Source organism: Dufourea novaeangliae, unplaced genomic scaffold (genome assembly GCF_001272555.1).
Source record: "Dufourea novaeangliae isolate 0120121106 unplaced genomic scaffold, ASM127255v1 scaffold133, whole genome shotgun sequence".
NCBI lineage: Eukaryota > Metazoa > Arthropoda > Insecta > Hymenoptera > Halictidae > Dufourea > Dufourea novaeangliae.
The window spans coordinates 1163556-1190449 of record NW_015374011.1 but is presented as its reverse complement, the minus strand read 5'-3'; the positions used below and the strand labels follow the sequence as shown (position 1 = coordinate 1190449).

Below are 26894 nucleotides of genomic sequence, written 5' to 3'. Positions count from 1 at the left end.
AGGATACTATTAACTTTCTTGTGTACAAGTCATACCTTCGATACAAATTCCCATTTCTACTGTCGTTTCCTTCGTAAAATTCATCTCACAGACATTTGGCGAAGATGATAAAAGAATCGAAAGCAGTCTGCATCAAATATCTTTGAAATCTTCAGATATCAAAAGACAGAAAAAGGTTAACTTTTAAAAGATTTATATTGCAGTTAGAGTTCCAGAGACTATTCTCCAGGTTTTTCCTATTCACGTCTGCCAGGAAATCGAATTCCGTGACAGGAAAACACTCTAAAGAAGAGATAGGGTGAAACTACAGATAGGTATGTCGCGTTTAAACGAAGAATGGCGAGTGTAATCATCAAAACTGCAAAGGAAACATTGGAGAAAAGAACATGTTGAAAAATACCACAATTTCACAACCCACCTGGACGATGTCAATTACGATAATGATACAGCCCGGGAAGCGAAGGGAATGTTCAGCGAGAAAGAGTGGACGGTTTGTCGATATTCTATTGTTGCCGTCAGTGGTGTCTGAATCTTCGCGCCTCAATGAGTTCTTTTAGTCAACAAGGTCAACCACGTTATTTATTCGTTGCAACTTGTTTCGGTGAGGTTTTGTTTCTATCGTGAACAAAATTTCGTAATATACAGTGGAATCAATTCTTCGAGGAATCTACAATGCACACGTTACGTTTGGTTTCTAAGATCCTTTCGATCGCCGGCTGTTGGCCGCCCACTTCTTGCTCGCGGCGTAAAAAACTGTTGTTCGACGTCTACACTGTAGTAGTGTTTTTATTCATACACACGTTCACGATCACTCTGATTCTCGACATATTCCTTATCGTAGACAATCTGGCAGATTTCAATGATAATTTCTGTATAACCGTACCGTTACTGTCCACGTGTTTTAAGTTGTACAGTTTGCTAGCGAATCGCAGGAACATGGAAACATTGCTGGACACACTCGAACAGGAGCCGTTCGCGCCAGTGAACATAGACGAATGTGAAATACGACGAAGGTTTCATAGACTAACGGAGTAAGTAAGTCTAGTTTTAGCGTTAACCTCTTAGCTGTAGTGCAGAGGTTTTTAAGAGTGCGTATCTACGTTCTGGCCCTAGAACGACGCGATGACGAGCATATTCGTCGAACACAGAGTACCTGCTGCAAAATTTAATTAGATTATAAGAAAATAACACTTGTCATTTTTGTTGAAAAATCAATAATATTGTTGTTTAAATTTATTTAAAATTTTTCTTATTAAAAAAAAATTATTTAGAAAAATTATTTAGTAAAAAGAACTAGACTAGTCAGACAGTCTCAAAATATTCTAAAATGTCAAAATTTAAGAATATGTTTCAGTTTTCACAAAAATTTTAATTTAAATAACAAATGGTAATTACTTTTCCCGCATGACGAGTATACTCGTCGTTCACAGCTAAGAGGTTAACACGCCCACTGTCACGGTAATCACCGGTGATTGGTCCCCGTTAGATAATGATCTAATTATACTGCTCAAATAATAATAATTTGGCCAGTCAACATAAAATTCCGACAAAATCTGCAGTTAATACTTTTCCAGGTGGAACACGACTGTCTACATGATTTTGGTCAAATTTTGTATAATGTGGATGTTCGTAACATCGTCCACGAATTACAGACTGAGAAAACTGAAATTCCGTGCCTGGCTGCCGTATGATTACTCGTCCACGGTTCTGTTTAATCTTACCTACTTCCATCAGATTGTGTCTGCCTTGTACGCAGGGCTTCTGGGCGTCAGTTCCGAGACGTTGTACAGCGGCCTGTTGATCCACACGCACGGGCAGCTGGAGTTGCTCGAGTACCGACTGAAAAATATCGAGAAAAACGAGAATTATTCGGTGAAACGGTGTGCTCGACTTTTTTTTTTTTTTTTTTTTTTTTTTTTTTTTTTTTGGTGCATATATTGTATTATTTCACGATTAAATCCGTGTTTATCTTCCTTCCAAGATTTGCCGCGAGAGTGAACAGAGGATTTAAAACGATCGTGAGCACGCAATTTTTATTCAGCACATTGGTGGTGTGCTTTCAGCTGTATCAATTCACGCAAATGAAGAGGACCATGAACTCGGAGCTTCTAGAAATGATGATTTTCCTGTTCACCATACTCATCCAGGTATTTTACTACTGTTGGTATGGAAACGAGACGAAGCTGAAGGTTCGTTAATAAGAGAGAAAAAAAACGAAACGTTCGATCACTCGGTTATATCGGTTGAGCTTTTGCACGATTTCTTGTTAAACAGAGTTTGGCTATTCCTGACATGATTTTTGGTAGTAATTGGACGTCGTTCAATAATAACACCAGGAAAATTCTCCTGATGATCATGAGACGTGCCACGGTACCGATCGAGATTACCAGCGTTTTCGTTGTGTCGATGAATTTACAAACATTCGTGACGGTCAGTACTACTGATTAGAAAAAGTGATAAATTACCACGCATGTAAACGCGAGTGTCGATCAAAACACGTTAATATTTTACAGATACTTAAAAATGCTTACTCAGCGTGTAATCTGCTGCAAAAACATCAAAGATAGAAAAAATAGTTTTCCCAGTTCGCTGGGTAGGAGCTGACGAACAAAAGGTTAAGGACAATCGAATTCTACGTCTATTGTATGTATAGCGAAATATTTCATCGAAATAGAAATAAATTGTAGTCTAATTTTACAACTGTTGCTAGTCGTTACGAAATCTGTTCGAACAACAAGCGACACGCAAAACTAACTTACTGGTTGAACGTAAAACCACAACACGCCTCTGACACGTTTCACGCATCTATGGTCATTCTTGTCAAATAAAATAGTATCATACAATCCTAGAATGCAATTCGAAATGAACGAGGAACTGAAGAACTTGTGGCCTTTTAAATATTCACCTGCATGCATTAGAAATGTTCACAGAACTCAATTCCTCATTCAGCAATTTACGTTCAGTAAGAATAGCAATAAATTTTATGCAAAAATATTAATAACATTTCTGACAAACACCGACGAGTTCTCTATAAAAAACAAGAATTTCCAATACACACTATTACATCACTAAAACATCCTGCACATATTTCTCGGTACAATCGTATAAATTCTGACAAAAGAATCTCTCTATTACTCCACCGAAGTGCCAGGAATCCCTTAACTATGTATTCAAAATTAGAAAGTGTCACTCGGTTGGCCGTCGAATATAAACACCGTTAAATATATATATTTTCTGGACGTATTCCAACTATTCGGTGGGGAAATAATAACCGCCTGTTAACTGGATACCGACTGTCCCACTAAAAAAATCTTTCCTCGCGGCGAATTTATTGGAAAACACTTCTTTTGACTTACGTATCAAGCGAGTGTTTTGCTCCAGAGTTCGAACATCCGTCACGGTAAATCCATCGGGGAGCTACCCTTCCGTCTTCCACGGTCGACAACGGCGTACTGACAAGAGTTCTCTTCGAGGAGTTTATTGTTTATTAATTTTTCGTAGAGGGGACATATGTCGATGGCCGTTGACGAGTGATTACCTTTTTCTAGCGTGAATTCGTGCTCTCCCCTCCCCTTTCCTTTATTCTCTTCGTACGGTCTTTCTATTCAATCGTCCTTTCGAGGGTCGGAAACATTACTACAATGTAGCAACGATACAGACAGAAAGAAAACAAAAGAAACAAAGGATATACCGGAATTACAAAACTTGACTACGGTAAAATTTTTCCCCCGGTCGGAAGTCACGACGAGGGTGTAATTACGGTTTCTGCGGTCGAGGGGGAACTGGGAGGGTATCGAGAGGGTAATAACAGCGGGATATGTGCGTCGAAGGGGAAAATCGTTAGGGACGAAAACATCTGGTCGAGCAGAAGAAACGGTGCAGTTCGGAACGAACTTCTCACCTTCTGTAAACGATCTTAGATGTTCTAGCAAGTGCCAACATTTGTATCCGCGTAATCAGAAATTTTCATGAATTTTAAGTCGACGTTCCTTGAACGTGAAAGAAATCGATTGTAATTTTTAAATAATACAAAATTAGGCGAAACGTTCTCTTCAAAAGAAATGCACAAACTACCCCTTTCCTTTGCGTTCCTCACATACAGTGGCTACTGGAGACCGACAAGGTGGTCGGTTCACTCGTTGAAATACTGGTTATACAATGTTTACTCAGTATTTATGGTACTATTGCTGTACACGTTCACGTTCTGCGCGTTCGTAGACTCCGTGATCAGCAAAGACCTCAGAACCACCACCGATAAATTTTCGGTGTTCATCTCGATACTAGGGGTCTGCATAAAGATCGCGAATCTGTTTCTACAACGTGAGAAGATCATACGCGTGGTCGATATTTTGCTAACGGAGAATTGCGTTCCGAGGGACGAGGACGAGATGATGATACAACGGAAGTCCGACGCCTACGCCAGGTTGCTTTTTTTACATTTTCCTTAATGGGGTGTTGCGGCGACTCGCGATTTGCCACCTGCTCGTTCGTAAATTAATATTGTGAATTAATGTTGTGCGGTAATATGTGGTTTAAATGATTGATACAAGTTGGTAACACACTTTGACTTTAAGGTAAACTTATTAATGTGATGTATGTGTATGTGTGTACTGGTTGTGTTCTGATTGCTCGATGTGTTCTGGTTGACGATTGAATGTGTTCTGGTGAATGAGTGAATGTATAAATGCTTGCTGGAACGGATCGACTCGTGATTGGTGGAAAATGAAAAATTTTTGTTGGTGTACGTCGTTCAAGAGGTGGTTGTATGAGTTGGGAGAAGTGGGGTTTCGTGTATGTATTGTTTCTTGGCTTCCTGGAAATCAGCGCCGAAATATAATAAGGAACGGTCTTGAGGACCGCGAGTGTTTTGTAAATATATACATGATGTGTAGCTATCCAGGTATTCCTGTTTATGACGGTTTGGTGACGGCCCAATATGCGAGACCGTTGCGAACATCGCCTACCTGTATTGGGTCTCGATAATGGAAAATGCTTTTAACCGGTTTTTTTCTAAAATTCACAGTTTTAGATTCGAATTTTTAATAATTAAAATGTGATAAAATTTTAACTTTTGTACTTGAAAGATTTACCGCGTTAGCAATAACACATAAATAGTCTTAAACTTTATTCAAATCTCTATTTTATTGCATTTTCCAAGTTAAGGATAGCTATATGTAAATGCAAAAACATTCGCAGTCCAAACCATGATTTTCATTGAATTGTTTACAGAGCAAATTTTTCTTACAGAAGGCTGACAATATACTGTGAGATCCTGAACGAATCCGCGGCGTCGTTCGCAACGGTGGCGCAATTCGACAAATTGATCAGGACGAGGACATTACCGATATCTGATTGGGTACCCTACGATCTATCCTCGAGAAAGGTCCACATGATATCTCTGTTACATCAAACGTTTGGTTTGATGATCTGCGCGAACGCTAGCGTGGCCAACGAAACGCTGATCGCTGGATTGATGATCCAGGTCAGAGCGCAATTCGAGATATTTTGTCATCGAGCACGATCCTTGCCCGTTTCACTGCTGGAAGTACAGAGGAACAGCGTCTCGATAGAGGATTTGGAGAACAAGAGAAAGAAGATTCTGAGGGAGTTGGTTCAACATCACCTTGAAATTTACAAGTACGAAATGAAACCTTTTAGAAATATGTAACTGAATAATTACCAGTTAAAGCTAGAAACAATATTTCTGATGATAGATTCGCGGAGACCGTGAACGCAATTTTCCAGTACACGATTTTCCTCCAGTTCATGATAAGTTCGACGGTGCTGTGTCTGAGTATTTACACGATGTCGACAGCGGACTCGTTCGACGTGAACTTCGTTTGGACCTTCTCCTATTTGTGCTGTATGCTGATGCAGGTGTATTTATACTGCTGGTTCGGAAACGAGGTGACGTTGAAGGTTGGCACCGAATTTCCTTTCCTTGAATCATTCAGTGTGCCGAACACCGATCTAGAATCGAATGAAATGTCTATCATTTCTTCGAGAAGTTATTCTGACGTTTTTTCCAAACATCTCTCATCCTCTAGAATCACTCCAATTTAGGGGGCATTTCGGAATTTGTTGACACTTGGATATGGTGTAGTCTTTGGTAATATATAAACGTATCTGAATGGATTTTTGAAGATTTTAAAAATTGTTGATTCCACAGCTGTTTGAAATATACTGTCAACCTTTTTTCAAGAAATCATAACTGTTAAACCCACAAACTGATTAAAATGAGTTTTGTGGGTGCTTATAGTGAAGACATAAGAGTACCTAATAAAAATTATTTCAGTTTAAAGAAATATTTTCACAAATTTAAAAATTTTTCAATTGGGTTGTACTATTACAAAATTGCATTTCTTTCAAAAAATTGCAAGACAAATAGTTCAAAAATATTTTTTTTCCAAAGTGTCCGATTTCGCGTGGAATGCCCCTTTGGTAATTTAATTATTTTGCGATATGTTCGTAGAGCATGCAAGTAAGCGACGCGATTTATGAAATGGATTGGACCACGCTGCCCGTTAATATTATGAAGGATTTGTTGATGATCATAAAGAGATCCAAACGACCTTTCAGAATGTCGAGCGCTCACATTATCACGTTATCCACGGATTCTTTTATGGCCGTTAGTTAAATAACAATTTTACTTACTTAATAATTTCCACGGAAGAGAACGGTTTTGTAATGATTGCAAATTGCAGATCATGAAAATAACGTACTCGTCGTACAACATTTTGAAAGACTCCTCTAAGAAGTAAGAAGAATATTTGTCCGTCTCTGCAATCGTTCAATGTACATTGAGCCTTTTCATAAGTATCATAAGAGCATTTATCAGTCTGTTATTTAAACAGTTACCATACTACAGCCTCATTTTATATACTTGTCACAATAAAAAAAATTACAGAAAAATATGCAAAATCTTCTGCGTTCAAAACACCCTAAGAAAAATTTCACAGCATAATGTAATTCAATATAGTACACTCACATCACTAATAAGTTCTTGTAGCTCTCTCGAAACTTCGAAGAAGAATGGAGCTGCGCGTGTATGGAACAGAAATGATAATACGGCTTTTACCATAACCCACTCTAACGTAAGAAATTATCTACCAGCAACATTGACAATATAACGGAATTTCCTGGAACAGCATTTATTCACCGCAATAAGACATATAATTGTAATCTAGTTCTAAAAGCATACAGGAAAGGGGTGCATCGTTAATGAGCCTCGCAATAATGTTCCTCAAATGTGGACGAGCGACCGTAGGGTGAATATCAAGAAGATTCGCTTTCGATGTACCATACTTTTTTGAAACACTGATTCTTCATTGAGATGTGCTGATTTTTTGAGAACAGACGCACCAGAGAAAGTTTGTTAAACAATGGGGCTATCGTACCTCTTCACTATATCGACTTTTTGTGGAATCTGGCGACCGCTTTCGTGGTCGTCGAGATTCAAAAAAGTGTTATACAACATGTATTCCGTATTTGTGGTGTGTATGAACGTCACATTCACCATTTCTCAAATCATTAGCGTGCTGACCGTGGATAACTTGGACGATTTTGCCGAGAACACTTACATGCTAGTGCCCGCGATTGTCTGCTGTTGCAAACTAATTAACCTGTTGGTATATCGTGGAGGTATTATAGAACTCGTGAAAATTTTCCTAGAGGAACCGTGCGCCACGTTGAACGACAAAGAAGAGCTGATTCAGATGAGATACGATAAACAAATACGGTCAGTATGAATTTTTTTTTCTTTCTTTTTGTTATTATGATACTTTTGCTAATTGTCGAAGATACTCGCAGGACCAATATCATCAAATATACCAGGATGGTGAAGTCGTCAACTGTTATGATACTTTTCACTTCGTTCCTGAACGACTTTCGGAACGGCAGACTGACGTACAGAGCCTGGATACCTTACAATTATTCGTCCACGACCGCTTTTGGATTGACCTATATCCATCAGATGATGGCTTTAGCCATCGCTGGATACGTGCATTTGGCCTGTGACGTTCTGCTGTGCGGTCTGCTGTCGCAGATCTGCTGCCAATTCGACATTCTACAGTGTCGCTTGAACGAGGTGAAAAAGAACGAAACGATCGCCCTTCGGGAATGCGTTCGTCACCACAACAGGATTTACAAGTAATTGAGGGGCTCTGTGGAAAAGGGGCACATGTCACATCTACGTTGATTTTTAGTTTTTTTTTTTTGCACCATCAAAAAGCTCTTAATATTTTTCTTTCGTTGCCCTTCCATTTATTCTCATTACGAGAACGCTTCTTACTTCCTATTTCTGCATTATTTGCTTCATACAATAACTGATCAAGCGAACTAGATGTTATCTCTATGTTGAATACAAAAATAATCTTTGTTTATTTTCAAGATAGAGACAACGTAAATAAAAATATTCCTCCTTCACATCCCAAATCGGACTGAATAAAAAGGGCACAGCAGCAAAGGCCAGAGTAGCCGTAATCTTTTTTTTACATTGTTCAAAAACGTGTAACCTGATACGAATGTTTGAGCCAAGATTTGATAATTGCCATTTACCATCTACCTTAATTACCAAGTAAAATAACACAGTTGCCGTGTGAACTTATACTATACTAAACGCATGCGATTTTTCGCTCCGTTTTATTTTTGTATCCGATTCCATTCGATTCTCATTTCCGCAGACTAGCCGCAATGGTGAACGACACGCTGAACTTGACGATCTTTGCGCAATTTTTCGGAAGCTTTCTGGCGCTCTGCCTCAGCCTGATCAAGCTAATAAAGGAGAACACATTGAGCACGCAAGTCATATCGTTGCTATTTTTTGTGGTGATGATAATGACTCAAAGCTTTCTTTACTGTTGGTACGGAAACGAAGTGACACTGAAGGTTCGTTCCGAAAGTTTTTTACCAATATGAAAAATTTATAGAACAAAATATGGAAGTTCAATTCGTGTGTTTCCAGAGTATCGCGGTAGCAGACATGATTTTTCAGATGAATTGGATAGAAACGAATGAACAGGCTAAAAAAATCCTCATTATTACGATGAGTCGCTCGAGATCGCCGATACAGCTGGAAACCGCGCACGTGATGACGTGCGACCTGGACTTCTTCGTGGCCGTTAGTAACAAGTACAGTGAATTCTCGATAAGTGTTCGAAGGCTCCTCGGCAATGAACATTAACCCTTTCAGACCTGATTTTCTAAGAGTACAAAAAATATTTGATTACACATTTTAACTCAGTAGACTGTTTAGATGGTATTTTGTTTTAAGAAAATGTTTATATGTCCCATAGTTTTGTAGATATTAAATGTACACATATGTGTACATTTGGGATTCATGTATCGTATGGCACCTAAGAGAGTACAAATCAGGAAAGAAACATCGCAGTACTTTATAATACTGAATGGTAATGTATTAACACATGAAACTGAAGAAGACATGTGGAAAATTGTACTGTTTGCAGGTTCGATTATTTTATCTTTCAGGTTTGTTATTCAATTCTGAATTCATTAGACTTACTAAAAATATTCAGAGTATGAGAAAATTAAAACTTACAAGAAAAATATTGATCTGCTGTACCTAAGGTTTTGTGTGAAATTGTAAAAACTTCATGTACATAAATGTGACCATCAGGTCTGAAAGGATTAAATATTTTCAAAATTAATAATCATACGTAGCTGGCAACAAGTATCCTTGGCCTAGAATTGCAAGTTCTATCACTGTGCTAAACCCCATTAAAAAGTCAGCGATACAACTGGGAACCTCTCCTTGTCAATGCCTTCGGACACTCATCGAAGATTTACCGTATTTCTACCTCCCACGACTGTCTGATCGAACCAAACTGTTTACTGCCTCTATTCGTTTAATTCCAGTTACTTAAAAGCTCCTACTCGATGTACAATGTGTTGCAAAGCACACGAAAATAACAGCGACGAAGAAACGGGAAGCCTGCCATTCTCATCATACGTCACTAGTCGATGATTTTTCCACTGAATAAACTTTTTTCTATCGTATAATCGCAGCTCGTTTATATCGTTATTCCGCTGGATGCATCGAGTAATTCGATCCAACCTGGCATTGACCATAAACACGCCCCGCTTGAAACGTCCCGGGCGTGTGTTCGTTAAAAGCACGCTTCGAAACACGGAATTGCCAAACGATCCAAAAATCGAGTCCACGTTAACTCCCCCATGGAATCCGCGGTGGATTGTCGAACGGTGTCTCCCCATTGGAAGGTGTGAGAAATCGTTCGGAGGAGTCGCGGCGCGAGCAGAAAATAAACGTTCAGGACCCCACCCCCGTAGAACTTTCCGTGGCGGTCCATTTTTGGGCTCCCCCACCTCTTCGTCTTCGGTTGCCCGCGGAGCATCGCGTCCCGCTCGTCTCCGACGACGAAGAAGCTATCCGTGGCACCCTTCGGACACTCGACTCGCGCCACTCTGCTCGCTCGGGTTAGGTAAGTGAACTCTGAGCACAAAGAAAAAGAAAAGAAAAGAAAAAAATACTTCTTTTCTCCGGTGTGAATCGCCCAACAATCGTCTTTATCGCTAATCATCGTCGTGTCGATCATCTTCGTTTCCTTTTCGCAACGTTCGATCGACGATTTTCACCTCGATCGCGGTGTATCGCGTGCCCGACTGAACGTCAAACGCGAGTGCGAAAGAATAACCGATGATGGTAGAATGGTGGAGGAAGAATGTGTACGTGGATCTGTCTTCTGATGAAGGATCCATGGACGGTGGTCTTTGGACCCCTGAGAAAAAGAGTGTTCCTAGTGGAAGGACCTCGTGTGAACCTACCATTCGTGGAGAAAAGTATTCAAACTCTAGGCAACACTTGAAGATGGACCGACAACCGCTTGATGCTACTAATGAAAGCTGCTTGGACTAACGAGCTTCGACTTTTTTTGGGCTACTAGGAGCTTGAAGGTTTTGAGCAATGTTCTCTCTGCTTTTGCTTGTAAGTAGCAATTAAATGTTTAACATTGCGTTTGCTGTTAACAATCGTAGATCGCGATTCGGCTGTTGTCAAGGTGAGACGCTTCAGCGATGAAAACTAGTAAAACCGTACTTTTCTTTATTTGGCTGTTGAGGGTAGGGGAAGGAAAAGATGAAATATTGTAGTCCACTTTGTGGCAAAAATAAACCGGCTGCCAGCATCGAGTCATTCCGTTCATGCATGCTATTTTCAAACCTCTAACGTCCGCGGAATGATTCGATAGATATAACACATACATGAAAGTTAAACTCTCAAAATTTTCCGCATAAACGACAACTAGAATAATCCTCGGTAATGTACGTCTATTATAGTCGTGACTTAAAATTCTTGCAGGCAGATCTATCATATCGGAGAGTGGAGCACGCTTTTGCAAGGCATTTTAACCATCGCCGTATAAGAACATCGCCAACTAACGCTTCAAGAACTCGCTTTCTGGCCTTAACTTAACAAAATGCCGTAAGTAACGTTCGCAATCTCACACCCTAACACATCTTCCCACACGCAATTGCTTCAACGCTAAAACTATCGTAGAACATAATCTAACAAGGTCCCAGGCTGTTATTGACTTTCGTGGATCTACTTTCTTATGTCACTTTGGCACTCGGGGGTAACCAGATGCCAAAAGCCTCCAGACGCTATTAATATCCAGAAAGAGGGTCGGATGTTGCCATTCAGCTACCGATCATTCAAATGGATCACTATATTACCATCGTACCTACGTGATCGTTCTTCGTATCATTAAATATTTACACAATAATTCTTCGATGGAAAAAATTTCTCGAAGTAAACATCACGGGAATAAAAATATTCGTTCATGTTCGAAATTCCAGCGTCGAATGAAACTCGGAAAAGGACGATCGTATGTCATTCCACATCGATCCTGAAAGACGGGAGATAAACTGACGAAGACACGAAATCGATAGTTCTCAGTGATCCTCGGGGGAAATCCGGATCTTCGCAGGATCTCTAGCCTAGTGGGATACCGCTAGGTGCCGGGCGATGATTTCGTAAATGCTATTAATACACGGCAGTTAGATCGAATGTCGGTCGGCCCGGTGGCGGCCAAGTAAAGCCCGTTCTTCTGGGTTACGCTCTCGTGCTTTTTGGCCTCCTCGCGGCCCTCTGAAACGCCGGCCGCCCATCTTCTCTCTCCCTCTTTTCGTCGTTCCGCGCATATTTATAGAGCCTGGCTATGGATGCTATTTCCGTAGTACGCGGCGACGTACTCTCTCCTCTCTTCGTGGCCGAACGGTATCATCCGGCGGATTATGACTCGCAGAACTTCACGAAGATCGACGAAATATGCAAGCCCTGAGATCTCCGCTTCATCCGCGGCTGATGCTCTATTTTCAGGGTTAAAACTGGTCGCTCGGATGGGGTCCGTGAAGATGAGGGTATTTGGATGGATTCCATTGTTCATCGAAAGATAATGGAAGATTCCATATTGGAAATGTATTCTTGATTTCTTTTAATCGCATTTAATCATTCGTTGATGATTAAGAAGGATTATTAGAACGTCTTCTAATATCTTGATAATGGAGAATATACCGTCTCTTATATTGATCCTCTAAGTCGTGGAAGTTTTGGAACACGAGAAGATCGCGATCATTTTCGGCTGCATTTGATCCACATTTCATGGCGACCAACAGGATGTTTAGTAGATTGTTAAACGTGAGAAATAAATGGGGGATTTCAGCGAACTCGATAGTTTCACGAAGGAAGCCGGCAAAAGAAAAAGGTCGCCACCATGGACGCGATCAAGAAGAAGATGCAAGCGATGAAGCTTGAGAAGGACAACGCGATGGACAAGGCTGACGCCTGCGAGGGCCAGGCCAAGGAGGCGAATATGCGCGCGGACAAAGTCAACGAGGAAGTCAGCGACCTGCAGAAGAAACTGATCCAGGTGGAGGGCGATCTCACGGCCAATAAAGGGGCCCTGGATCAGGCGAACAAGGATCTGGAGGAGAAAGAGAAGGCTCTGACTAACGTAAGTCCTACTGAAAATTGTTAACCGAATTGACCAACTCCAGTTGCTCCAGTTTACTTTTGGACCGGGTCCAACAAACGATTCTCACTGACAGGTCTTATTTTAGTTTTGTCATCGAACGGTAGGCCTCTTGTATGAGATCGATGACTAAGTGTGACGCAGTTGAACTGCGGCACGATCATCTGTTTCTCCCTACCGTTCTCTTCGTCCTCCCCTATTTAAAGAGCCACGGGTCAAATGATTCACGGGTGATTTTTAATTTTAGGCTGAATCCGAGGTCGCTGCTCTGAACCGTAAGGTGCAGCTGATTGAGGAGGACTTGGAGCGATCCGAGGAGCGACTGAACACCGCTACTGCTAAGTTAGCCGAGGCGTCTCAGGCTGCTGATGAGTCTAGCCGGTAGATTGTTTAATAAATTATCACTGATTATTATAAGATTGTTTTATGGATAGACTACGATGGTCTGATCGAACATTATTTCAGTATGTGCAAAGTATTGGAGAACCGTGCACAGCAGGATGAGGAGAGGATGGATCAGCTGACGAACCAACTGAAGGAGGCTCGTCTGCTCGCTGAAGACGCCGACGGAAAATCTGACGAGGTATCGCGAAAGCTGGCCTTCGTTGAAGACGAGCTGGAAGTCGCCGAAGACCGAGTCAAATCTGGTGAAGCGTGAGTGATCTGTTCTTTACTCGAATGATTTTGCTAGCCGATTCGATCATGGAGTGTTTCTTTCATTTTCCAGCAAGATCATGGAACTGGAGGAAGAACTTAAAGTTGTCGGTAACAGCTTGAAATCTTTGGAAGTATCCGAAGAGAAAGTGAGTACTTTCGTTCCACTGTGTATCCTCTTTGAATTTCGACACGAATTTTATCTGATTGGATTGCTTCAGGCCAACCAAAGAGTCGAGGAATTCAAGAGGCAACTCAAAACTCTGACGGTGAAACTAAAGGAAGCGGAAGCCCGGGCCGAATTCGCTGAGAAAACTGTCAAGAAACTCCAGAAGGAGGTCGACAGGCTCGAAGGTCAGTTTGCAATGTCGTTTTTTTCTTTCTTGCATAAATAATAATAAGTCAATAGTAACTTGTATTCGTACAGCTTCGGTTTCGATGACCAGCGAATGGATTTTAATTTTCGAAAAATAAAACAAAGAAAATGTTGCGATGCGCGCACTTTGCTGTTAGTAACATTAAATTTAGACTATTTTGCGATGAACTCAGGCTGCCGTGACGTAATTTGGCAAAATGACAAAGGCGCTTCCGTGATTCGGCCTACACTGGAATGGTATCAAAGATATTCGTGGTGAATTTGCCAACCTTGAGCAATGTCAGAAGCCATTCTATTAAATTACACGCGTCGTTAAACGATCGATCACGATAAGGAAACACGCAATTTTTAATACGAAACTCTTGACTAGCAACGATTGTTTCCAGTTACCGGAGATTGCAAATGGTAGTGCTCGGTTAGAAAATTTCCGTGATAATGAACCGACAATACATCGTGCAACACTACTGATTTTCTTTGCAGACGTATTGCACCAGCAGAAGGACAAACGCAAAACGATTTGCGAAGAATTGGACAAGACATTCGCTGAGCTTTCTGGCTACTAAAAAAAAAAAAACAAAAAAAAAACAAGACAGAAAGAAAAGAAATCACTCATACTAGCTCAAAACTTTTCTCGTTTATTCCTTTGTTCGAAATGTTTTCACCGTACCGACGAAGAAACTTTTACCGCTTCAGCTACGTTTTTTCCTTTTTACGCACTGAGCTTCCAAATTTCGGCGTATTTTTTTACTCGTTTCTGTTTATTTTTTTCTTGTGTCTCACTTTAACAAACATACTTTCTTTTACAAAGTGAACGCATTCCACGTACTTCCGCTTTTTCTCCGCTCATACAAAATGCGCAAAAATCACTCTTCACAGATAATATTATATAGTTCGTATCCGAGGATTTCCTAAAATTTTCGTAAACATTTTGTTTCTTTTATCGTTTCACCGTTACACCATCCGATCGTTGTTTGTCTTTGTCTCGTCCGATTTGGGAGCGCTTTGCTTAGTTTGTTTTTTTTTCTCTCTGACAAAGGAATACATAGTATTTTCTTTTCTCTCGTTTAACTTGAGCATTGTCTATTAATACATACATATATATACGCGTACATCGAAATACACAAGCACACAAGGCGCTTAACAGAATGAAATATAAACAAAAAAAAAAAAAAATTATTAAAAAAAGCTTCGCACGTTTATGTGGGCCGTCGTACGTCAGGTACATTTGCCAACCCCTCGCAAAACCGTTTGCCTTACACTCGTGCAAAGGTATACTACACCTCACGATTCTTGCATGCTTCGAGCAATGTGATTAACCAACGAAGAAAATTACATTGAACGAGTAGTGATCACACACCAAACTGTGTACGTTTACGGTGATTGTTAGTTCGTATAAAGTTCAGACAGACTAGAATTAAAAAGACATTTGTTTCCTCTGTTTAAGAGTATTATGACGTTCAAAAATAAGGTAAGAAACTCTATTCGTGTAATAGAGCATCTTATGGACTATATTCATGTAATGGAGTCTGCAATATCTAAATTACGATCGGATCAAAATTAACTGACCGGTTGACTTTGCTCCGACCACAGTTGGATACGGTGCACGCGAACAAATATAGAACGAAGATGTGATTTTCTTCCTTAGAAAGGCAGAAAGTTATTAAAGCTTCGATTAACATACCGCTTATCACACCCGTGTAAATGTGCGACACGATGCTTTTTGTGTAACCATTTTGTATCGTACAACACACACCGGCATATACACACCATCCGTTGTACGACCATCCGGTTATACACATAGACTTTTGAGAAGGAGCTAGGTGTGCTTTTTAGTAGAGGAAATGCTGTTTGCACCACAGCACCGAACACACGATTTTTTTTTTTTTTTGCGTAGGGTTTAACAATATTCCCGTAGCCGAAAAGAGAGAACGAACGATACCGTGTTGATATTGATTCTAAAAACCGTGACTTAGGTTCATTGAAACAAAGTACTATGTCCGGTCTGCGCTTGTCCGATAAATCGGAAAATTTGTCTGGAGTGATTTGCTTGAATTTCCAAAGTCTATCGAAAATTATTTTATCAGGCAGGCGCATAGAAATTCAGTAGAAAGGACGTAGGACCGTACTTGATTAGATTCAAAATGGGTCGAGATAGATTGTTTCTTTTTTTTTTTTTGACAAAAAGTATGGAGAAAACTGACAGATTTTTAAATGTTTTCCAGACGAATTGGGCATCAACAAGGACAGATACAAGTCGCTCGCCGACGAGATGGACTCCACGTTCGCCGAACTGGCAGGATACTAAGCTATATCGTCCTTCTGTGCTTCGCTTAACGATCGAGATATCACGCGTGGGGATCGAACTGCGGATGCTTTGCATGAAGGACGACTTGGGGAATCATTCGACTCGTCGTCGCGAGATCAGCGAAAGAAGCTACGGGGGGAGGGAGCTGAGGATACGGGCCGTGGATTGGACGTTATTTATCTAAATTATACGACGAAGATGGTCAATGTACGATGGAGATCGTAAGGAATTTTACTCTGTTACACTGTTGTACCGAATATTACACGAGACCCAAATAAACTGCTGCAATGTGGTATGCGTTACTAATTAGACACGCTTTTGTAGATAATTTCATTTAAAGCAGAAAACAATTCGCACTCTGAAACCAGAGCTATCTCTTGATACAAACACCTTTGGTTTAATGATCTGGATCTGCTTTGTCCAGAGCAATGGGAGGTAAGTAGTAAAAAAAAGAAAACTAAAATGAAATGTGAAGTGCATAAGACGATCGGTTTCTCCGTCGATTGCTTCGTATGTAAAATCGCGTTATAGCCTCCGCTGATGCACCGATCCATGGATCCACGATATGCATATTGTATTTTACTATACGTCGTGATGTAGTTTTTGAGGCACAGTTATAAGAGACGTTTATTAGTCACCAAGGTACTTATTAAATGTACACTGAATGTATAAATGTACACCGAATGGCATATAAATTCAGGAGTACCGACACGTACTATCCTCGGGAGTCACGATTAATTATTATCTACACAAACCGTCACGGTTCCTTATCTACTATGTACAACTGATATAATCGTCGAGGAAATCTCGTCTCGCGCGCGAATTGTGCATATCTTTATACAACGCGCCAGCTTGTCTCGCGTGGTTCCCGTCGAATATATTTTCTATAAAAAGGTATTTTCGATGAATGTGCACTGCCGATCTACAAGACACGTATGTACGACACCCCACGGGGAACATAAAGCTGACTTTGGAACTCAAGCATGCAACAAACAAACAAACAAAAATATACAATTCTGTCGCTCGTGAAAACATGGATAATATCTACAAAACAAAAAAGACAAAATAGCACACACATCCAAAAATACGGACATCATATATACATATATATGTATATGTATGTATAAATATATATATATATATATGTATACATTATATAATATAACAATAAAAAAAACAAGGGACACGACAACACAAACATTCTGCTAGCAAATTTTTTTTCAGTTACGACCATATTCTCCCTGTTGATAAAACGTTAGAATTCCAGAGCATTTCGGCGCTACAGGCCTCAGTCGACTTTCATTCAAGTTCACGTTCATCTTTAAGCATTGCATTTTCCATAACTCAATGCTTAATAAAACATTCGGTTGCTCGATTAATACAACAAAAAATCTAGTGTACGCCTGTGTAAAAAGTCCGATTCCGAAGATCGTTAGAATCTTCAATTAATAAAACTGTATTACGACGATCTCTCGCACGCACAATTATTTCGCGACTATTCTAACAGTTTCCCCAACTAATTACTCCTAACATAATTTCTTTGTTTCGCGAGCATACGGTGCAAGAGGATGCTCCGATTGCTATCGAGATTGTGAATATCGTGCGAGATCGTCGAGAATTACAGTATGGAACTCCGATCTTGATCGTTTCACGAACTTGTTCTCGCGAAGAACATTCGAAAGATTTGTTTCTTTTTCTAATTATCGATTGATTACGATTCCCTCGTAACGTTATAAAAGAGTGTCAATATCACTACGAATTTTAGTGGCGACGAACAGAACGACACAATTGATCGACGTTTGGCTCCGTCGTCGCCCCGGTGTACGATTAATAAATAACGCGCTTGCAAAACTATACAGACTACCGCGGGTTATTTTCCATCTAATTGTACAATTCTCGTTATCTAAATAACGTTATCAAAAACCGTTAGGCTATTTGGTGTATCAATTGCACGCAAACGTCATGACCGTTCTGTGGCATTTTACAAACAGTAAACTGTACGGAAAACGGACGAAACGCACGGATACGAAAGCTTCTTCGGCCCGTTTTTTTGTTCACGACGATACACGAGAATAACATGCAGCACAGACACGGACCGGACACGTTCATAGTGATTTCGTCAGCGCGGTAGAATCATCAAGATGAAATGATATTATGACGCAGGTACGATCTTAATCGCAAAAACATATATTGTTTTGCCTATGAATTAACGATAATACGCGGCGCCTTGCGAAACACGCACGGATCTCCTCCATGCGACTGTCGTTTTCCTTTCAACTTGGCACACAAGACGTGGCAATCACCGTTGCGTTTACGCTACAAAATAGGTACCCAATTTTTTTTTTCTTTTAGTCATTCATCGAACCACCGTGACAGTGAATTTATAGGAATTCAATAGAGAGAGAGAAAAAAAAAGAATGGAACAGATAATCTTTATCGATAAAACTCACGTAACTGGACACCATTTACGTGCGAACAGATTGTAAATTATACGTCTAACTTGAGCGTAGTAAAATAATTATGTCGATACGTCGCTCAAATGATTTCAATGGATGGTACAAGATGCACAACATGGCTGTAGAGCTCGAAAAAAAAAAAAAAAAAAAAGTGTAGAAAAGTATCTTTTCTTTCCCTGATTAATGCGTTAGCTTACCCCTATGCAACTTATAACTTCAGCTTAATACTTACAAAATACTCTGTACAATGGTAAATAAGAAACACTATTTATCGGACACGCGTACACGGTGCCCCAAAATAATTTTGCAACCCACATGGATTCGTCGGACGCAAAATTCACGCCTCCCCCCCGCCCTTCCTCCCCGTGTATCGCTTGTATAATAATACAAAAGAAAATGATCGCCACGATCGTTCTTACATTAATTACGACACGTATGAAAATATCAATAAATATAAGGGTGTGTGTTCTTGATTCAAAGAGGATGAGAACCCTCACGTTACGTTTAAAATCCTCGCGAGATATCAAGAATATAATCTATGTTACAAGGCAATTGCGATGTATAGAATTTTCTTGAGAAAAAAAAAAAAAAAAAAAAAAACAACCCCGATTGCATCGTGAAAACTAAAGAGAGTAATCTTTTTTTTTCCTTACGGTGTGTATGTGTTATCTTTTTTTTCCTTTTTCCTTTTAATATTCACAATGTACAGGAAATCATAATATTCGAGAGTCTACATTAACAGTGAATAAATGCACTGTAGACCCATTTCCGAGAATTGTTTCCCTGATGAGAGAACAAAAAAAAACCGGTAAAAATCTCTATGTTACACAACGATGCAAAATGTACAATTCCCGATCTCTGTGCTTTATACAGATTATATGTATATACCATCTATGTACAAAATAACGTAAAAAGTAACAAGTGCTGGAAACGGTGTAAAAATGTGTAACAAAATAGGACTGTACTCGGTGACGAGGATGAAGGACCTGGACTTTAAAAAAAAAAAAAAGAAAAAGAAAAAGAAAAAACAACGATAAATCGTGTCTCGTTTTCGTTCGATTTCCATCAATGTGCATAAGATTATGCAAGTATTCCCCCCCCCCCTAACGATCACGATCTAGACAAATGCGCGGTCGATCAACGTAAAAACGAAAAAAAAAAAAACCAAAAAGCATGCGCACCCCAAATTTCAATTTCCTCGCTTTGCCGAGGAGGAGGTTGTATCCGCCACATTCTCCCTGGGGGTCTTATATATTACTTTTTCTCCTTTTTATATTCAAGTGAAAGTATTTCTCTTGTAAGCTCAGTAATAACTTAAGTGACTTATTACATAGAATAATAATATGTAAAATGAAGGTGAGAGAGAGAGAGAGAGAGAGAGAGAGAGAGAGAGAGAGAGAGAGAGAGAGAGATGCCACGGCATTTTAAGCTACAGACGGTCACGACGCGAAGAACTGTTGCAGACGTTGCACCGTTCTACGATCCAATGCGCACAGGTCGAAGTCGAACGTCTTCTTCGTGATCTCGTACTGACCGGTCTCCGCGATTACCTGAACAACTCTCTGCAGCTCTTGGTTGTCCTGCAGTGTCATTATCTTTTGCTGCAAGTCTTTCAACTGTGACACATAATCCTCCGAGAACACTGGCGGCTCTCCCATGTCCGACTCGACCAGGGTGCTGTTCGTCGAGTCTGGGGCCACTTGTTCCGCCTCGACTTCTGCTTTCTCGACCACCGGTTCTGTGGATCCTCGATCTTCCTTCTTGACGAGCAACGCCTGCTCCTGATCGACCGCTACTGGCGACTGACTCGAGGACACTGGCTCCAATGGCGGTGACGTGGAATGACCTCTGCTGTCCTTCTCCCGTTTCACCACGTGTTCGTCGTCCCCTTTGCTCTCGCTCCTTCGTTTCCTCTTGCGGATTTCCTTTTCCTCCCCCTTGTTACCTTTCGGTTTCTCTCTCTTGATACGATCGACCTTCTCCTTCTTGATTTCCATCGGTATCCCAGGCGAAGGAGGCTTCGCCATTTCTGTGGGTGGCGTGGACACCGTCACGGTCTCCACCTCTTTTTTAACGGCAGGCACTAGTTTCGGTTCGGAGAAGGAATCATCGTCCACGGACGGCGCGGAATCACTACTATCCCGTTCGGGTAATTCGGACAGAAGTGTTGACAGTGGATTCGCAACCGGCACATTAGGCACACTGTTCTGTTTTTCCGATGATGACTTTATCCTGTCACGTTTCTCTTTCTTGTCACGTTCTTTACTACTGTCGCGCTTGTCCTTCTTCTCCCTCTTCCTGTGCTTGTGCTTCTGCCTGTCTTTCTCGCTCTTGCCATCTTTTGGCTTATCGGACTTCTCGGGCTTCTCTGATTTCTCGATCTTCGATAGCTTTTCATCCTTTGGTTTCTCAGGCTCCTTCGGTGGCTTCGGCGATTTCCTACCGTCTTTCGTCGATTTGTACTCTTGACTCTTTTCTTTCTCAGGCTTCTCGGACTTCTCCGGCTTGTCGGTCTTCTTTTCAGTCACTTTCAGAACATCTTTTGAGGCGGACGATCGTTCACCCTCTTTGTGTTTGTCTTTTCGTTCTTTATCCCTGTCTTCCTTGTGCTTCTTTTTATCCTTTTTCTTCTCGTTCTTGGAAGAATCTGCTCTTCGAGCTGTCCTTCTTTTTATCTTTCTCCTTGCTCTTTTCCTTATCTTTCTCGGAGACTACTTTCTTCGGTTCCTTTTCCTTGGATTTTGGGGACACTGGTCTTTTCGCGGGTGGAAGAGGTGTGGGACTAGGTGGTCTTTTCAAAGAAACTGGGGACGGAGGTCGTTTGTTAGAAGGACTCGAATGACTTTTATTGCTTGGACTAGAAGGCCTTTTTGATTTCTCCTTGCTTCGATTCTTGTCCTTGGACTGGTCTTTGATTTTCTTCTCCTTTTTATCGTCTATCTTCTCTTTCTTACTGTCTTTGTGGGGGCTATCTTTGAGTTTCAACGGTTTGTCTACTTTCTCGGACTTCTCCGTGGTAACTACGGGTTTGGGAGCGGACGATTTTTCCGACTGCACCGACTTTTTCGTGTCCTGTGAGACTTTCGTCGGTTTCAGGGGTGTTCCAAACAGTTCAGCGAAAGAATTCGATGTCTTCGACTCCACAGTCTTGTGTTTTTTGGTCTCGCTGCCGCTTAACTTTGGTTTCCCGACCATAGTTGGAGTCTTGCTTTCACTTTTCTCAGCTGAATTTTCGATACTGGACACAATAACCTATTGGAGTAAACGGTTCTTGTGTGAGTAGTTTGTGTACAAGCTGCAAAAGAAGATGAATGATGTATACTTACACCACCACCCCTCAACAATTTCCTTTTAAATTCATCCGAGGAGGTGTTAATTATTTCAGTGTGCCGCATCACATTTGTAATAGCTGGACCACTGCCTTGTAAATGAAGATCATACAAAAGTTCAATCTTTTTGGTTCCCTCATCTTTGTTTTTTAAGTAGATATGAATGGGAATTTCGAAGCCAGCATAACCAGATTCTTTTATCTCGAATGGTGGTTCCTTCAATACTCTCTTTGGTTTTGAAAATGTTTCATGTAGTTGAAAAACCACTACAATATGAGGAATAATGCATTAAGAGATACACACTGAACATTTGAGACTAAGCAAACACTGTCCAAAATTGTAATTACCTTTCTCAACATAATGATGTATGTCAGCATTATCAACACCCCTCACAAATACTTCCCAATCATGAGTGTAACCCTGTGGGGTGGTACGTATACGTAACATGGATGAGTGCCCGCATTCTAACGTAATACGAATTGCCATTCTCTGATATAAAATTTTTCAAGTGTTCTTCTCCAAAGAAAATAGAAGGAGTTAATTGCCGCGGGTAAACAGAGAGATTTACATTACATTTTTATTTATCTCTGTGGACGTGAATGAAAGCACTGGTGAATCCTTAACTATCATGTCCATCACAAAGCATTTTTGACGTTGAAAACCATCGTCCAGCGACTTATGCTAGATGTACAAGCAATGACAGAACTTCTCTCCTAATTTTCGTACTCTTAAGATTCTGGTGCATCGTTTGGTTACACTTGTTCTGTATGAAAGTGTTAACCAATGCATTAGAACAGAATGGCGTGTCGAACGAGGAGTTTGCCAGAGGCGATTCGCCTCGTCAGAGTCGGAGTAATTCTATGGTTTTCTACGGGCTAAATTAGTTTCGATTATCAACAGGTAAACTTTACACCAACGAGAACTGGTCGCCATACTCGTTATTCCGTGTACTAGAACTTAAAAAAGTTCGTCCACCGCCATCTACTGGTGAACAATACTTCTTGGCAAAGTGTGCCAATACAAATGCTTGTTTTTGTACAATTTTGTCCAATCCTTGGTTGAATAGATGACACATTATTTATAATTAGAACACCGACTGCAATATTTGTGTGTTCACTTGTATTGGCGACACCGTAAGATCATATTATCTTCTCAGATATACTTGGAATCGTGCTTGGAACACTTGTTTCAAAGGTTTTTATTCTAAAATATATACAAAAATAATTCTGGAGCAGTTTTTATCGCATCGTTTCTCTATACATATTATGTTTAATTAATTATATCGTAGAGTATGTTTTGATAAATATCATTAACAAGTATTGTAAATATTTAAATAATATAATAATAGGCAATTATATTCGACTAATTTGTAAATAATTATATTGTATATGTTGTGTAATAAGAATCATTGTAATAATTGGAAGTTTTTAATTCCCAAAATATACAATAATATAGTAATAAGTAAGAGATGCATTTAATACAAAGTTTGAAACGCCCGTCATTGGTCATATAATACCTCAACATTTCGGTAGAGGATGCTCATGTCGTGTTAACAAAATAATGTATTGAGTGGACCTCCCTGGACCTCCCTGGATCTCCCCTGTTATATACTTATTCTAAGATCAATAACAATAAATAAATATACTGATGTACAGCCAACATTTATAATAATATACCATTAATAAATAAACATCGATCCTACTAGAAACAAATACTCTCTACTATTATGGTGGTAACAATACATTTCTGAGGAAAAAACAGTCTATTGTTGAATCTAAACCTGAAGACAGTCTTAGAATACTGTATTTGTTTATTAAAAAGCATGTTATCTACAATCGTAAAAGAGCACCAAAGTAAACAGGCAGCGAGGAAGGAGAGACAAGGTAACTTGTAAATTCTTATACAAAAGTAAGTTGAGTGAAATTATTGAAAAGTGTGTTGACAATATTGTTTTGACAGAACAAAAGAGAAAAGAAGCTGTCCAAGCAGCAAGTAACTTAACACAAGCCTTAGTTGATCATTTAAATGTAGGGTAAGTATCAAAATATCATTTAATTTATATTAGTGTATTCTAATATTTTATTAATAAAACACTCTGTAATATAGAGTCGCTCAAGCATATCTCAACCAGAAAAAATTGGATGCGGAAGCTAAACAGTTACAACATAGTGCAACAAATTTTGCTAAACAAACTCAGTCTTGGTTGACTTTAGTGGAATCATTTTCAAGTGCATTGAAGGAAATTGGTGATGCAGAAAACTGGGCACGTAGCATTGAAGGAGACATGAGAACTATTGCAACTGCCTTAGAATATTCTTATAAAGGTAAAAGGACTTTTTTACTACATTTGATAAAAATATGAATAAATCCATTGATATGTTTGCTTACAGCAACCCAAGAAGCGCAAGGAACCAGTGCTACATAAACATAACAGGAAGTGCAATCATAACATTTAAGATGCAATCTTTTCATTGTTGTAAAACTTTTCTTGTTTTGTGTTTATATTAATATCTGTTACAATAAACATGTTTTCTTATATTCGAAATTTATTTATTGAAGTGAAGACAAAAATTGGAGCTATCAGAGTGGGGCTACTAAATATTGGTAACAGCATTTTCCTAGTAATATATTTGATATCAGTGTTACCAATCCATACCACAGACGAGAATAGACCTATCACTGCCGAAAAAGTCTGTGATTTTAGCGACCTCTACATCATGAGAACGGTGCATTCGGGAATTCCATTGCATCCACTCGCGTAGTATCAGCCAATCAGCACCGACTAGTTGTATATAACCATACCTAACCCTGGCCGATAAATTAAGATAACTATTGATAACTATGGCAGCCGGTCCTATTGCAGAACGTAATCAAGGTAAATTCTGTCGATATATACGTGCCGTAGAGTACCGGCAATTCTTTAGGATTTTAATACAAAATTACGAAAATTTCGCTGATCTGATTATTATCTTCTAGAATAAGGAAACTAGAATATTAAGTTATGTTAGGTTACATGTATATAAACACTTCATTATTTAACAATTTTAAATAACATAGTCATTTCTTTTAGATGCTACCATATATGTGGGTGGTTTGGATGACAAAGTCACAGAATCCCTTATGTGGGAACTGTTTGTCCAATCAGGACCAGTGGGTATGTGATTAATATTGTTGGTAGCTTGATTACTTTACAATAATGAATTAAAATATAATTAATAACTTATTATTTCAGTCAATGTACACATGCCTAAAGACAGGGTGACCCAAATGCATCAGGGCTATGGATTTGTTGAGTTCATGGGTGAGGAGGATGCAGACTATGCTATTAAAATAATGAATATGATAAAATTATACGGAAAACCAATCAGAGTGAATAAAGCAAGTGCCCATCAAAAGAATCTGGATGTCGGGGCCAACATTTTTATTGGAAATCTTGATCCTGAAGTAGATGAAAAGTTGTTGTACGACACTTTCAGTGCATTTGGAGTAATTCTTCAAACACCCAAGGTACGCTTTGATAATCACTAATACACCTCCCGAAAATAAATAGCATACAATAAAACTTATTTCTGTTCTAGATAATGAGAGATCCTGAAACAGGAAATTCAAAGGGTTTTGCATTCATAAACTTTGCCTCATTTGATGCATCAGATGCAAGTATAGAAGCAATGAACGGTCAATATCTGTGCAACAGGCCCATTTCTGTGTCATACGCATTCAAGCGTGATGCCAAGGGAGAAAGACACGGCAGTGCAGCCGAGCGATTGCTGGCCGCTCAAAATCCTCTGAGCCAAGCAGACAGGCCTCATCAATTGTTCGCGGATGCACCTCCATTGGCACCGCCTCCAATGCCAAATGCAGGTCCAGCGGTTCATCAAGCCGCTCATCATCCACAGCATCACGTGATGCATCACGGAATGGTTGTTCCACCCCCGCCACCACCATCGACACCGGGACCACCGATGGGTCATCCTCCACCACCACCCGTTCCACCTCCACCATCGAGTGGTTTTCCACCATCCAGTATTCCTCCACCCCCGTTACCACCAATGTCAATGGCGGCTCATCCTCCTCTACCTCCTGGAATGCCACCCCCACTGCCACCAATGCCAGTACCGTCGTCTCAATCGCAACAGACGACGGCCAGGATGATGGCACCGCCCCCACCTCATTGGGGTGTCAGTGGTCCTCCTCAAGGTCAATTCCCACCGCCACCACCACCCTCATCAGCCGGAGGACCACATCCCCCACAATTCGGACAATTTCAACCTCCACCACCACGTCCTCCACCCGGTTGGAGACACCCACCGCCTCCTCCCGTGTCTCAAGGAGGCCCTCCACCACCCCCACCCCCGCAATTCCGACCACCCTTCCCACCAAGAGGTCCACCGCCTCCACCACCTCCGCACGATTCCAATCAATATTAAAATTAACATTCACTCGGACTACTGGCGTCTTGTCTTCGCTCACCTGCAACTGTAATATAACGATATTGACTGTGTTCATTATCTTTAACCTCGCCACAGGTTTTATAAACTGTAAAAACGTGTATTTCATAGCGGAATTTCGTAATAAATATCTGACTTGAGAATGAGTAGTGCCAGTTTCATTATAAACCACTGAAAACGAAATCGAGTGCAGGACACCATTTCATAGAGCTTCGAGGTTGTTTAGTTTATCGATCGGCGGTCGCGTGTGAATAAGGACATGCTAAGCTTGTTCTATCGATTATTTCAAGCCTATCCTGTCCAGTTGGTGATAACGCCGAAC

The 26894-nt window shown here is 40.3% G+C and overlaps 7 protein-coding genes across 7 annotated transcripts; 6 read left to right on the top strand and 1 right to left on the bottom strand.

The window, feature by feature from the left end:
• The first annotated feature begins 672 nt into the window (after window positions 1-672).
• LOC107188514 (odorant receptor Or1-like) lies at window positions 673-6761 on the top strand. Its single transcript, XM_015576815.1, has 5 exons — window positions 673-1031; window positions 1575-1880; window positions 1982-2189; window positions 2275-2430; window positions 6705-6761. Exons 1-5 carry the CDS (start codon window positions 673-675, stop codon window positions 6759-6761), a joined length of 1086 nt encoding a protein of 361 aa, XP_015432301.1.
• Window positions 4158-6637, top strand: LOC107188539 (odorant receptor 4-like). The gene is made up of 4 exons (XM_015576841.1): window positions 4158-4423; window positions 5248-5637; window positions 5715-5919; window positions 6473-6637. The coding sequence occupies exons 1-4, from the start codon at window positions 4176-4178 to the stop codon at window positions 6635-6637; spliced, it is 1008 nt and encodes a 335-aa protein (XP_015432327.1). The 5' UTR covers window positions 4158-4175.
• Window positions 6762-7382: 621 nt separating the features above from the next.
• LOC107188513 (odorant receptor 94a-like) lies at window positions 7383-9357 on the top strand. The gene is made up of 5 exons (XM_015576814.1): window positions 7383-7738; window positions 7810-8148; window positions 8682-8886; window positions 8963-9129; window positions 9294-9357. Exons 1-5 carry the CDS (start codon window positions 7383-7385, stop codon window positions 9355-9357), a joined length of 1131 nt encoding a protein of 376 aa, XP_015432300.1.
• A 1000-nt stretch (window positions 9358-10357) lies between these two features.
• Window positions 10358-16650, top strand: LOC107188605 (tropomyosin-1). The gene is made up of 7 exons (XM_015576922.1): window positions 10358-10457; window positions 12696-12986; window positions 13252-13385; window positions 13470-13658; window positions 13732-13807; window positions 13880-14012; window positions 16257-16650. Exons 2-7 carry the CDS (start codon window positions 12747-12749, stop codon window positions 16337-16339), a joined length of 855 nt encoding a protein of 284 aa, XP_015432408.1. The 5' UTR covers window positions 10358-10457; window positions 12696-12746; the 3' UTR covers window positions 16340-16650.
• A 3584-nt stretch (window positions 16651-20234) lies between these two features.
• Window positions 20235-22868, bottom strand: LOC107188570 (protein AF-9-like). Its single transcript, XM_015576879.1, is given in 4 exon segments — window positions 20235-21444; window positions 21446-22047; window positions 22122-22390; window positions 22472-22868. Coding segments are annotated over 4 exon segments (2220 nt in total). The 5' UTR covers window positions 22611-22868.
• Window positions 22869-23787: 919 nt separating this feature from the next.
• LOC107188583 (biogenesis of lysosome-related organelles complex 1 subunit 1) lies at window positions 23788-24566 on the top strand. Its single transcript, XM_015576893.1, has 4 exons — window positions 23788-24007; window positions 24084-24156; window positions 24231-24448; window positions 24515-24566. Exons 1-4 carry the CDS (start codon window positions 23947-23949, stop codon window positions 24547-24549), a joined length of 387 nt encoding a protein of 128 aa, XP_015432379.1. The 5' UTR covers window positions 23788-23946; the 3' UTR covers window positions 24550-24566.
• Window positions 24567-24905: 339 nt separating this feature from the next.
• Window positions 24906-26670, top strand: LOC107188563 (splicing factor 3B subunit 4). Its single transcript, XM_015576870.1, has 4 exons — window positions 24906-24999; window positions 25195-25278; window positions 25357-25631; window positions 25703-26670. The coding sequence occupies exons 1-4, from the start codon at window positions 24966-24968 to the stop codon at window positions 26549-26551; spliced, it is 1242 nt and encodes a 413-aa protein (XP_015432356.1). The 5' UTR covers window positions 24906-24965; the 3' UTR covers window positions 26552-26670.
• Window positions 26671-26894: the final 224 nt, after the last annotated feature.

What these genes read in the sequence shown, in the direction of transcription:
- LOC107188514 (XM_015576815.1), top strand. Translation starts at nt 673, where the DNA reads ATGCACACGTTACGTTTGGTTTCTAAGATCCTTTCGATCGCCGGCTGT. An exon ending in GAGAATTATTCGGTGAAACG is followed by an intron (nt 1,881 to 1,981) that starts GTGTGCTCGACT and finishes CTTCCTTCCAAG; the next exon opens with ATTTGCCGCGAGAGTGAACA. An exon ending in GAAACGAGACGAAGCTGAAG is followed by an intron (nt 2,190 to 2,274) that starts GTTCGTTAATAA and finishes CTTGTTAAACAG; the next exon opens with AGTTTGGCTATTCCTGACAT.
- LOC107188539 (XM_015576841.1), top strand. Translation starts at nt 4,176, where the DNA reads ATGGTACTATTGCTGTACACGTTCACGTTCTGCGCGTTCGTAGACTCC. An exon ending in AAGTCCGACGCCTACGCCAG is followed by an intron (nt 4,424 to 5,247) that starts GTTGCTTTTTTT and finishes TTTTTCTTACAG; the next exon opens with AAGGCTGACAATATACTGTG. An exon ending in CATCACCTTGAAATTTACAA is followed by an intron (nt 5,638 to 5,714) that starts GTACGAAATGAA and finishes TTCTGATGATAG; the next exon opens with ATTCGCGGAGACCGTGAACG.
- LOC107188513 (XM_015576814.1), top strand. Translation starts at nt 7,383, where the DNA reads ATGGGGCTATCGTACCTCTTCACTATATCGACTTTTTGTGGAATCTGG. An exon ending in CACCACAACAGGATTTACAA is followed by an intron (nt 8,149 to 8,681) that starts GTAATTGAGGGG and finishes TCATTTCCGCAG; the next exon opens with ACTAGCCGCAATGGTGAACG. An exon ending in TTCGTGGCCGTTAGTAACAA is followed by an intron (nt 9,130 to 9,293) that starts GTACAGTGAATT and finishes TATGTCCCATAG; the next exon opens with TTTTGTAGATATTAAATGTA.
- LOC107188605 (XM_015576922.1), top strand. Translation starts at nt 12,747, where the DNA reads ATGGACGCGATCAAGAAGAAGATGCAAGCGATGAAGCTTGAGAAGGAC. An exon ending in GCTGCTGATGAGTCTAGCCG is followed by an intron (nt 13,386 to 13,469) that starts GTAGATTGTTTA and finishes ACATTATTTCAG; the next exon opens with TATGTGCAAAGTATTGGAGA. An exon ending in TGGAAGTATCCGAAGAGAAA is followed by an intron (nt 13,808 to 13,879) that starts GTGAGTACTTTC and finishes GGATTGCTTCAG; the next exon opens with GCCAACCAAAGAGTCGAGGA.
- LOC107188583 (XM_015576893.1), top strand. Translation starts at nt 23,947, where the DNA reads ATGTTATCTACAATCGTAAAAGAGCACCAAAGTAAACAGGCAGCGAGG. An exon ending in AGCGAGGAAGGAGAGACAAG is followed by an intron (nt 24,008 to 24,083) that starts GTAACTTGTAAA and finishes TTGTTTTGACAG; the next exon opens with AACAAAAGAGAAAAGAAGCT. An exon ending in CTTAGAATATTCTTATAAAG is followed by an intron (nt 24,449 to 24,514) that starts GTAAAAGGACTT and finishes GTTTGCTTACAG; the next exon opens with CAACCCAAGAAGCGCAAGGA.
- LOC107188563 (XM_015576870.1), top strand. Translation starts at nt 24,966, where the DNA reads ATGGCAGCCGGTCCTATTGCAGAACGTAATCAAG. An exon ending in TATTGCAGAACGTAATCAAG is followed by an intron (nt 25,000 to 25,194) that starts GTAAATTCTGTC and finishes CATTTCTTTTAG; the next exon opens with ATGCTACCATATATGTGGGT. An exon ending in TAATTCTTCAAACACCCAAG is followed by an intron (nt 25,632 to 25,702) that starts GTACGCTTTGAT and finishes TTTCTGTTCTAG; the next exon opens with ATAATGAGAGATCCTGAAAC.